The following is a 12,229-nucleotide window of genomic DNA, read 5'->3' as shown; positions in this document are numbered from 1 at the left end:
TCCTTGTGCAAAATACTTCCTCTTCTTTCTGTCTTGAGAGACATGTATACTGCTCAGGACCTAGAATTGCTTTATTGTGGAATGATGATGATGAACCTGTGTTTGTATTGTATGTATGTATGTTTGTTACTCATATTCTGGTATACATATATGCTTGCAACAAAAACTCCACCAGTACCTTATCAAAGCAGAAAAGATTAACTGTGCCACAAAGATTGATTCTTTGGGGACTAATACAGTAAATTCCAGATTTCTCAAGTCTTTGCTGAGCATAAATGATTCCTGCGGTGAGGGCAGCTGGGAGGGCTGGGGGAACTGCAATAGTGATAACATCCAAGGCTTTTTTCACAACCTCTCCAGCTTCAGCCTATAAAAGACATATAAAAACATTTATCATGAGACAAGACTGATGAATGCATTACCAATAAAACTGGCATGTTTGTAAATATTTTTAAAATTCTTAAATTTTGGAAAGTCTTCCTTATTATCTATGCATGTTAGAGATGAAAATCCTAAAAGGTAAATATTTGTATATTTTTGGACCAGTAACTCAAAATCTACAAAATGCCAAAATGAACACTTGAAGATTGTTTATACTTGCCAAAAAACATAACTTACAGGTCTGCAATACTGATGTGTTGGTCTATGAGGACAGTAACCCTGTATTCTGCTACTAAACAAAAGTGAATTTGCTCAAGCTTCCCATGTACCAGAATACACAAAAAGGAAACAGGACATATAAAACAAAAAGTTGGCTTTAAACTTGCGTCCTAATTATGGAACAATAAAGTAAAACTTATTACATTAATTTATTAGGGGCAATTTTTCAACATTGAAGCACAGAGACCTTATTATGTACATTTCTGCATAGCATATACCTGTAAAAACTAATGCTGACAGGACCGTATGCTGCTGGATTTCAGAAAACATTGGGAACCCATAACAACCACCACATGGAGTGTGGATCTCCATGGCCCTGTGCTCTCATATCACTATTGTAACTAAAAGGTCTCTGGTGGGAATAGATTACTGCCATTGAAACACATGGACCTGGAAGTTTCCCACAAAGGAATGTTTGAGAAAATTACCTGTTTTATAAATAGAGCCCTAAGGTGCAAAATTGAATATTTTATTTATCCACAGTATTACCAGCTTCTGTACAATGACTAAAACATTTGTACCAAATTAAAAGTTCACCATTTTCTAGCTATACATGACAGTGACCTTTTGTAAGGCATTTAAACAACTTAAATGGAATGTTGGCAAACAACTTTAAAATAAATTAAATTAATTTTGTTCTTGCAATTTGTTTTGAATTTTTGCTGTTTATATATAAGCAAACAAAATTCAGATTTTTACTAATGACCCGAGTGAATGAAGGAGCTTGTAAGTGGCGAACAAGAACTAAAGACTGGAAGGTCCATTAAAGCTAGTTTGAACGGTTTCATTCCCTGTTAAGTACAGTAGAATAAAAAATAATAAAAATCGACAGTAATTCATACCTCTAATATACTACAATACTTTAGCTATAACATTGGTGCCTTACCCCATCCAAAGCAAACACACAAACAGCATAGATCATCCCAATTAGAGACAGGCCAATTAGGCTGCAAAGAAATATCAAAGCATCCCTGTAGAGCTTGTAGTTCACTGGCTTTGGGTAGAGAATGGACCTCACTAGGTCACCTTTAGCTGTGTTGAAGCCTAGAATGAATACATGAACACAACATTACATAGTATAGTTGCAAACAGGAATAACTAGGAATAAAAATTGCAGAATAATATTGGCAATTCATTATACCAAGCTTTTTGAAGGAATAAAGTGTTGCTTTTGCAAGTAATATAAATGGCATGACCTATTCCTAGCAGCACTGTCTTTACTTGAAAGCCTTGAATTTAAGAAGGGTTACAAATTCTGCTCCGCTAGGCGTATTCCCCTTACTGTCTGTCCCAATTGCAGAAATCACTGAGACAAGATGAGGTGGAGTACTACAGTAAACAATGGGAAAAGGATAACCCACTTTCAAAGCATTGCTCATATATTTGGTTTCATCAGAAGTTTTCTAGGAGGTGGATGCATCATAAAGAACAGTCACAAATCTCAGAAAATCTACACCTAGACAAATTGTCAAAATTAAGCCTGCCAAAAAATTGGATTTATACAAGATAGTAATTACTAGATTAGCTGAAAATAGAGTTACCAGAGTTTAAACCTGTGCTAAATACCTTTACAATGTGATTAAGATCCAGGTATATGAATCACTTAGACTAATTAAATGCAATTCATTCCCTCAAGCTCAAACAAAGGGAGACCCCCCCTTGTTCTCTCAGTGCAGTTAAAGAGGAACATTCACTTGTTTACACAAGTCTACACAGAATAAAAATAAAAAATGGAGGTTGTGTACTGAACATCAATATCACTGTGACAATATTTGTTGACTGTCCTCGTTCTGGAATGTAAAGCTCTGAAAAAAAGCTGCACCACTCTACGATTAAGTTGATATAAAGTTGGTGGACTCTAATGTAATAAACATTTTACCAAAGATACAGATGTTTTGTATAAAGCCCATATTTTTATCTGTAAGAAGTACAACAGGAATGGGCGAGCTATAGCAGAAGAACAAGAGAGGACATGAGACTAAAATGTGCAGAATTAGGCACTTAGTTCACTGAAAATGAGTTTGACCCTTTGCTGCAACATATTTGCCACACAGAAACAGATTTTTCCTTCAACAAATAAAGACTTTTAAAAATAGTTAAACTGACATGTTTCCACTTTTCTTTGATGCTTGCGTCAGTTCTTGGCTCCCTCTGTAATCAATTGAGATCACTAGATAAACTAGGAACTGGGAAGCAACTAAATAAGAAGACTTTTCCCTACAGATTACATAACAGTTAGCTCCTTTCTCATCTGTAAAGCTCTTCCTACAAAAATAGAAATGACCCAACCATACATAACAACTGCTACCTGGAAGGAGCTTGGAGAATAGGTTTTATTGTATATTATTGCCAAACTGCAATTTAGGAACAAAATCTACATTGCTCCCAGAGGAGAGATTGGCAGCATAAAAACATGATTCATGTTGGACAGTGATGTATAATATATTCCTGGTGTGTCTACAGTTCAGAGACTGCATAAATGAGACTGGGAACATGTTACATGACACTGCTAAAGATCACAGTCTTTACAAAATCAACTCTCCCACTACTTGGGTCCAAGGGCTGCATGACAAGGTTAAAAAAGAAACAGGTGAACCTTAGGAAGCTGGATGGGTAGCAGATGTGTACGTTAATAGTAAATCTTTAACACCTGTCATCCCTCTGTAAAAATTTTAGCACCTGTTCTACATTTTTACATGGTCCCCAGCTTTAGTATGGATAACATGCCTCTTGTAGTACTGTATACTATACAAGGGCTGCATGGCAAGCAAAAAAGCATGAAAAGGGTATGAAAAGTGTACACCGCCAGAATATTTAAAACTTGCCATTATCTATATAAATATTACAGTACCTGTTCTAAGTACAATAGCCTTTACGTAGTCTGCAGATTTGGTCTGGATGACCTGCGTTCCACAGAAAAGGACATGCCTCTTGTAGTCATGTACACTGTGAGTCTTCCATGGTTCTGTGTTGTCTGTTTTTGGCAGAGGTGTCTTTGTAACTGGGATACTTTCACCTGTAACCATAGGAGAAATTTATAGTTTACTCATTGATTTAATAGCAAATTGAAACCAATAGTTTAAGTTAAAGCTATGCTAGTATTCTAACTCTTTCAGTTACATGTAATCTTTAATATTAGCTGTTGAAGTCTGTATAAAAGATTTAGCAAGTCAGTGTATGTTTATGTGTATGCTTTGTATCTAGAAATCACTGACTCCACTGAAAATAATCCAATTGCTTGTATTCTGTATGTTTTATTCTCACAATTCAATTGTTAAGTAAGGTGTTAAAAGACCCTAAACCAATTTGGACCAAAACCAAAATTGCAGAGAAAAATCAAGTAATTAAACGGATTACATTTCTTTTTCATAACTTAGATTTTTATTAACGTGCAATAGCCTTTAGACTTGCTAGAGATTTTGCATTAGCCCAGCTCCTCTGCCCCTTCCTTCACCTCCCAATATATGCTTTATGTAGCTGCAAGGGGAAGAGTGAAGGAAATACTGTTATACTATAAAGTATCATTCCAGTAACAGCCTTGTTAACAGTGGAGAGTGAACTTTACTCGTGAAAAAGAGTAACTCGGAGAATAACTCATGCTTTGACCTTAAAACTCCGAGTTTTGTTGGTCAAGCAATATTTTGCTGCAATTCTTCAATTTTGGCAATAACATGATGTCAATTACTTTGCCTATGATTTCATATTTTTATGATTGTAGAAATCGCACATTTCTATATTTGAATAAATAATAATATAATAAATAAATGTTATCCCATGTTGGGCAAAACCCAATGATCTGCTACACATTCTCTCATCTCAATAGTTCCACTTTCCTGAGTGACCCTTTAATTGAGGTTTTTCTTGCTGTACAATTTATATGAAAAGAGCAAAAACAATTGTTATATTGCATTGTATTGAATACAATTGAATGAAAATTTTACCTGTAAGCATGCTTTCATTCACTATACAGCCTCCACTAATAAGCAATGCATCACAAGGCAGAAGAGAGTTTCTTTCAATTACAAGGACATCACCAGGGGCCAAGTGTCGGGACTCCTCCTGATAAACACCTGCAGGAATAAAGAGGACAAATGATATGACCTTAACCAATTTAATATGAACATTTTAGAAATATGTGAATAACTTACCATCCAACTGCTTTTCCAAATGCAAAGCATTTATGTATTTCTCTAAGAAAAGGGCTTCCTGACTCCCTAAGGCTATGGTTTTGTGCTGCTTCTCTCCTACTTCAATTGACAGGCTAGGTTTAGCTCACACTAACATAATGAAACACCATAGCCACAAAAGACATGCCAGGGCTTGGGATTCAGAGGTTTACATTACTTTTTATAAAGTCCATCTACCATTTATCCCCTTGGTGGAGCCAACATGTTATAAGCCTCTTGAAGCCTAATCTGGAAATACTGAAAATATTTTTTTTTTAAGGAACGGTAATTTTTTTCCATGGGACAGAATAGGTGGATGCAATTAACACCAACTTGAGAATGGAGTGTGTACAAGCTTGTGACTTTGTAAATAAGTATACAGGAGCATTGACAGATGGCAGCTACATTTTTCAGTGTTGCAAATACTAATCTCACACAATGAAATTAAAAAAAACAAACACATTTAAATTGAAAGAAAAAAAAGCAGATTAACAGCTACATGATGAAAACACATATTGAATCATGGATCATGATATTCATCATGGAAGCATTGTCATGGAAAAGGGTTTTTTGACATCAGTCTTGAGCATCATAAAAACAAATGTAGGTTTGTCCACAACATTAGCATGAGGAACACTGTTGGTGTTATGTTTATTTACTATGCCATTGTTTTAACATGAATACAACTTGGTTATTTCACTTACACAACCAGGCATTTACATTGTTATCCAAAATAATCCCACAGAAAATCACTTCCTCCTTCCTGCTTTCCCACAATAGCCACAGCATTTTAATGGATTCATTTCCACAAAACTGTCACCTGCACCTATTCAGGTGTCATTGATCACTTAAGAAGAATTTCAGCAATTCAAAAGGATGACCTGCTGAGGGTAAGCAAAAATTAAACCCACTAATGCTAAATGACAGCAAGCATTTAGCTGACAACTATACAGGACAGAATTTCAAACCTGAAATCTGTGAATATTCTAGTGGAGCCCAACGCAAGAAAAACAGTAAGAGTATTGATTTAACAGGTTCACAATTGACAAAATATAGCATAAGAATAGTAGTGCGTAGAGTATAATCACTGTCCCTGTTTTTTACAACTGTGTATTATTAGGGGATTTCTTTTAAACAGTGTGAGGGAAATCCCTTCTTAGACAACTGTCATAGTAAAACGTGTCCCGGTTGGAATATTGCCAGTGGCTGGTGGATTTACTGTTATTTTACAATGGCAAAGACAGCAATAAAAACCTTGATAAAGAGTCTAACCTCTCACCATCCTATCCAGTTCAAAAGAAAAAAAACTATGAGGTGCAGAAGGTGGAGAATGAACATTAGTGACTATCTAACCAGGTAGTTACACTTATCAGCTATTTAAGCACTTTAGTTTAATTATTCAAACAACAATAACATGTAAGTTGTCTGATTTAATATGGTAATATGGTAAGTGACTATAAGCATTTTCTTAGACAATGTATTCTCAATGCTGGCAACAACTGAAGTTAAAGTGCAGAGATGTGAATGCTGTTTTTTTCTGACCATGCACAACTCACCTTTCTGTTTCCCGTACACAGAAACCTTGATGTTATTATGAGATTCAACTAGTCTGTGCAGTTTATATGATTGCTGTAAATAGGGGAAGCGTGTAAAGTGTTAGAACAGCACAGCAAGATAGAAGGTGGAGGTTATTAATTGCTTAGTAATTTACCTAGAAACAGAGTTTTAACCAATTAACCATAGTATCAGTTACTAAATATATTGTATATACTACTTTTAGTGTAGAAATTTTTTTGAAGATGTTCACATGATAAAGAGGTGTAAAGATGCTTGTGTGTACACAGCCTTTGTCTATGCATGCAAAGCTATTGATTTCATCTGACTAGGATTGGACCAAACATCCCTGTGAATGAATTAGGGTATAAAAATGTTGTGGTATAAACAACATCAACCTAAAAATATCTTCTGGTACAGACCACATCAAACACAAAGGCCTGTTACCTCTATGGCAAGGAGCTGCATTTTTTAAAACTCAAACGTTGCCACAGTTTGGCAGCCCGGCTCACCACACTGCACAGAAATGTAGTGCATGCTGTGCTTTTAAAAGTGTAGTGTTTACTAAAGAAAAACACCATATTTAGTCCTACTTGTTCCCTTGAACTGCCTTATGTACACATTAATTCCATTCAACTCGTTCCTACTAATCGGAAGTACTGTTAATAAATATGTTCTATGGAAATAAAAATCTCATCTCATCTCAAGTATTCTAAAGTATACTTATCTAAAAGTAAAGTCTGAATAGAAAATCTAGTGCTGACACAGTTTTGTTTGTGTAGTTCCTAAATTAGTGACATTTATCCTCTTCACCTCTTCTGTTATGAGGACAAGATCCTAAATCTCCTAACAAGGTCGTGCACATAAATAAAAACTAGCTAACAGCTCTTAAATCTCAGTGGTCAGCACTCTAGTACACAACTGCAATATTTGTCGTTGGAATGGATCTTTCATGACAGGGGAGGGGGAGAACAGCAGAGCGGCACCCCGCTGCGCTCTCTCCCCTTCACTTCAATTGCAAACATTCATACGTACACACGTCAGATGATTCTCGTCCGTTAATTGCACCAGGGCTGATATTGGACAAGAATCTGGTGTATGTATAAAGCGCGTCGTCCATGGATCCGCCAGGATGGTTGTCGGACGACAAGCGCTCTACACCAGACTTTCGTCCAATATCAGCCCTGACGCAATTGTCGGATGAGAATCATCTGACGTGTATACATAGCCTTACAACAATGGTTCCAGTCCTAAAAGGGGTTGGTATGTTCTCCCTGTGTTTGCATGGGTTTCCTCCGTGCACTCCAATTTCCTCCCCAAAACATACAGGTAATTGACTCTCCCTCAAAATATGTCTTAGACTGTTAATGGAGTATAACCATGATAGGGACATTAAATTGTGAACCCCTGTGAGGGTCAGTTAGTGACATGACTATGGACTTTGTAACGCTCTGCGTAATATGTTGGCCATATAAAATACAAATATAAATTATTATTAATAATAGTTTTTGGCTTGAGTATTGGCATGAACATATATTAAATTACAGGGTAAAAAGGCAATGGTGGTAAGCAGTGACTTGCAGTTGCATCATCCACACAGCAAAACATGCAGAAAGTTATAAAAGTCAAGGAACAATACTTATATGCAGATACTGTCCACAAGTACAAACAATGCTGTTTCCTTGTATAAATTATGAACCGGCCAATGAGCAAAGGGTGCCATCTCATCCACCCTGGGGCATAAAATAAACATTAGTTCTAGCTATCTAAATCCATCTAAAACTTAAAACAAAATACATACCTGTCGTAGTGTGTACACGGAGAGGCTAATGCAAATTAATGACATAATAATAATAGCCACAGAATATTCAATGTATTCTTCAGCAAACCAAAGGCACACGCTGAACAGTTGAAAAACATAGAATGGACTTAAAACCTACAAAAAATAATATTCAAAAATTTGTTAGAAATAGTTCAATGAAAGATTAGGTTGTACTGCAGGTAAATAAATGTATAGTTAAAATGTATGGTATGATTTGACATGGCTGTTTCACAGGGCAATAGGTTACAAATTTTGTCTGCTGAGTTCTGGAATATACACAGCTCCATAACACGGCAGAGGCTTCTTGGGTCAGAACAGGAAACCCAATTGTTCTCTAATGCAGTAAAGTAACATTTATAGGTCTTATCACTCTCCAGACTGTGACTAGACTAGTGAAATGAGAAGAAGCAAACTGATGATCACATTTCGATGTCACTATGCTCTTTCCCCCTGTGCTGTGGACATTTTCCCCAGTCTGTGAAATGCAGTACAGAGAATATAGGTGGCTGATACCCATTTAAATGGAGGTACCAAATACTACATTACTAAACATAGATATAAATCTTTTGATAAGCTCTTACCTATTAGCCTAAGTCCACATAGATTGTTTCCCCAAGGTTTAAATGCTTATGCTTATGCTTAAAGATCCTGTTTATTCCAATGGACCAGTCAACACCAGAGCATTTTCTTTACAAAAACACCCATAAACACACAAAACATCTTCCAAACAACCCAAAACGCTCAAAAACATGACATCAGCATTAACATCATTGGGACATTTTTTAGGAATTTTCCCCTATTTAAACTTTTTTTCTGCCACATATCTTGGTTTAAAATGTCTTTATAAATGCTCCCACAAAAGCATTATGGGATTTTTTAAGGTTTTAAATTAAAGTCAGTGTAGACTTTGCCTTACTCAGTTGCTAGAGGTATGTACAAATATTAACTTATCTATTAGTTTTCACAGGTTTTGTATTATTATTATTAATGATAATAAACAGGATTTATATAGCACCAACATATTACGCAGCGCTGTACATTAAATAGGGGTTGCAAATGACAGACTAATACAGACAGTGACACAGTATGATAGGACCCTGCCCCGAAGAGCTTACAATCCAGTAGGTGGGGGAATTAACACACAATAGAATCCAGTGGTGGGAAGTAGTGACGGTTTCAAAAGACAGAAGACGGGTAGGCAAGTTTGAAAAAATGGGTTTTGAGTGCTCTTTTAAATGAGCAGAAGGTAGAAGCAAGCCGAATAGGCTGAGGAAGACCATTCCAGAGGGTTGGGGCAGCTCTAGAAAAATATTGGAGTCGTGCGTGTGATGAGGTTATGAGCTAAGAAGTCAGTTGTAGGTCATCGGAGGAGCGGAGAGAGCGGCTGAAGGAGTATTTGTTTTTCCCAGGTCAGAAGGGTAAGTGGGACAAGAACTGTGGAGGGATTTGAAGGCAAAGCACAGGAGCTTGAATTTGATTCTAAGGTGAAATGGAAGCCAGTGAAGGGAACTGCAAAGAGATGCAGCAAAAGAGGAGCGAGGGTGGGAAGGATGGATGAGTCTGGATGCAGCATTCATAATAGATTGTAGAGAAAGAGTTGAGTTAGTGGAATAGCAGAGAGGAGGATATTACAGTAGTCCAGATGGAAGATAAAAGCGTGTAAAAGAGTTTGGTGGTCTCTGGGGACAGGTAGGGGTGGATTTTGGAGATGTTGCGTAGGTGACAGGACCTGGAAATGTTCTGAATATGGGGGGTAAATGAGAGAGCAGAATCAATGGTGATGCCAAGACAACGTGCCTGAGGGAAGGGACGAATATTAGTGTTGTTAACAGGAATATGTCAGGGGGAGATTTGTAATTTGAGGGGGGCAGCATGAGACCTTATCCAAGGCTGAAGGGGCCAAGTCAGGGGTGGACAGATAGAACTGAGTGTCACCAGCATACACATGGTACTGTAAGCCAAAGGAGGATATGAGACTACCGGGAAAGGAGGTGTACAGAGAAAAGAGAACTGGTCCAAGGACTGACCCTTAGGGAACACCAAGAGAGGAGAGTGGAAGAGGAGGAATTACCATTGAAAGAAACTTGAAAGGAGCGGTCAGACAGATAGGCAGCAAACCAAGAGAGAGCCGTGTCACTGATACCAATAGAGTGCATGATTTGTATTAGAAGGGGGTGATCAACAGTGTCAAAAGCAGAGGAAAGATCAAGGAGAAGGAGGAGGGAAAAGTTGCCTTGAGACTTAGCTCTGATGAGGTCATTGGCCATTTTAATAAGGGCTGTTTCAGAGGAATGGGCAGCTCGAAAACCAGACTGGAGGGTCAAGGAGAGAGTTGGTGCTCAGGTAATCCTGAGTCTTTTGTAGACAAGGCACTCAAGAAGTTTGGAAACCTATGGGGGAAGGGAGATAGGACGGTAGCTAGAAGGTAGGGAGGGGGTCTAGTGGGGGTTTTCTTATAAAGAGAATTATGGCATGTTTGAAAGGGGAGGGGTATATACCAGTAGAAAGTGAGAGGTTGAATAGTTCAGTTAGGGCGGGGGCCAGGGAGGAGGAATGGGCACTGAGTAGATCAGAGGGAAATGGGTCAAGCTGACAGGTAGTAGATGGAGATGATGAAAGAAGAGAGGATAATTCATCCACAGTAACAGGGCTGAGGGAGGCCAGTGATGATTTACAGGTGGAAGGGGTGGGTATGGTTGAAGTGGCACTGTGGGCAGAGACATCATGTCTGATTTTATCAATTTTCTCTCTAAAGTAGGTGGCAATGTCTTGGGCAGAGAAGGTTGTTGTGGGGGGGAGCAGGTGTCGGGTTTAGGAGGGAGTCAATTATTGAGAAGAGGCTGTGTGGTTTGGAAGCTTGAGAGGAAACGACATTTTGCTTGGTAACAGTGAGCTCAGTGTTAAAGCTTTGTAGCTTGGCTTTGTAGTGCATAAAGTCAGTGCTGAGGCCAGATTTTCCCCACCTACACTTAGCTGCACGAACAGTCTTTTGTAGCTGTTTGGTGTGATTGTTGTGCCAGGTATGGGGGTTAGCAGGACGGGGTAGTAGAGGCAACTTTATCCAGAGCTAGATAGAGTGTGGCTGAACTGAGTGGCAGCTTTATCCGGAGATGCGATTTTAGAGAGGGTGGGGGTTAGGGACATAAGGCAGTTTGAGAATAGGTTGTGGTCAAGGTTACAGATATCTCCGCCATTGATCAGGTCTGGGATGTGGTGAAGGGGGGCAATAGTTTGATTGGTTGAAGGCAAGAAGGTTGGGATCAGAAGGGGGAAATGGTGAGTTGTCAAGGAGGGTGAGGTTGCAGAGTTTGGAAAATACCAGGTCTAAAGTGTGTCTGGCGATGTGTGTGGGGCCATTTATGTTCTGTGTGAGTCCAAAGGAGGAGGTAATGGAGAGCAGTTTGGCTGAGGAAGGATGATTGGGCTCATCCACTGCAACATTAAAGTCACCGAGGATGAGGGTGGGCAGGTCATGGTAAAGAATGTGTGGGAGCCAAGAGGCAAAGTTATGAGAGTGAAAATGAGAGAGGGGAGGGTAGGAAGGACTCTGTATGTACAATTAGGTGAGAAAATGAGACCCACACAGCCACTTTGTTGCCATGTCTAGGGGTAAAGTGCAGGCCTCCATAGGAGAGAGCAGCAGCAGAGGCAGCGTCAGAGGAGGAAAGCAAAGTTTCAGTGAGAGCCAGGAAGTTCAGAGATTTAGAAAGTAGAAGGTTGTGTATGGAGGTTAAATTATTGCTAGCAGATCTGCCATTCCATAGACTGCCAGAGAAAGGGGGTAAGAACTTATGGGTAGGGTGAATAGGGGATGAGGTTAGGAGAAGGGAGTGTCTTGCTGAGAGTGTATGGAAGGGGGAGGCTGTGTGGGGGACCGGGGTTGGGCGAGATGTAACCACAGTAGAGAAAAAAGGGTGCAGGAGCACAGATAGAGAAATCGGGAGGGTGAAGGTATGTGCTTGAGAACCTATGTGCTTGAAAGAAGAAAATACCAATATTATCATATTGTGTAAACTTCATTGATTCT

The 12,229-nt window shown here is 38.7% G+C and overlaps 1 protein-coding gene across 1 annotated transcript in view; it reads right to left on the bottom strand.

Annotated features, from left to right (window-relative positions):
• ATP13A4 (ATPase 13A4) overlaps positions 1 to 12,229 on the bottom strand; it is a gene marked incomplete at its 3' end in the record, with an annotated part of 42,083 nt that overhangs the window by 19,496 nt on the left and 10,358 nt on the right. Inside the window, 6 exon segments of the mRNA XM_072408221.1 lie at positions 179 to 367; positions 1,547 to 1,704; positions 3,512 to 3,676; positions 4,602 to 4,730; positions 6,383 to 6,455; positions 8,182 to 8,316. Coding sequence (XP_072264322.1) covers positions 179 to 367; positions 1,547 to 1,704; positions 3,512 to 3,676; positions 4,602 to 4,730; positions 6,383 to 6,455; positions 8,182 to 8,316 — 849 coding nt within the window.

The sequence above is a fragment of the Pyxicephalus adspersus genome, chromosome 4, assembly GCF_032062135.1.
Source record: "Pyxicephalus adspersus chromosome 4, UCB_Pads_2.0, whole genome shotgun sequence".
Lineage (NCBI taxonomy): Eukaryota > Metazoa > Chordata > Amphibia > Anura > Pyxicephalidae > Pyxicephalus > Pyxicephalus adspersus.
Note: the sequence above shows the minus strand (reverse complement) of the source record. Positions and strands in the feature narration are given on the sequence as shown.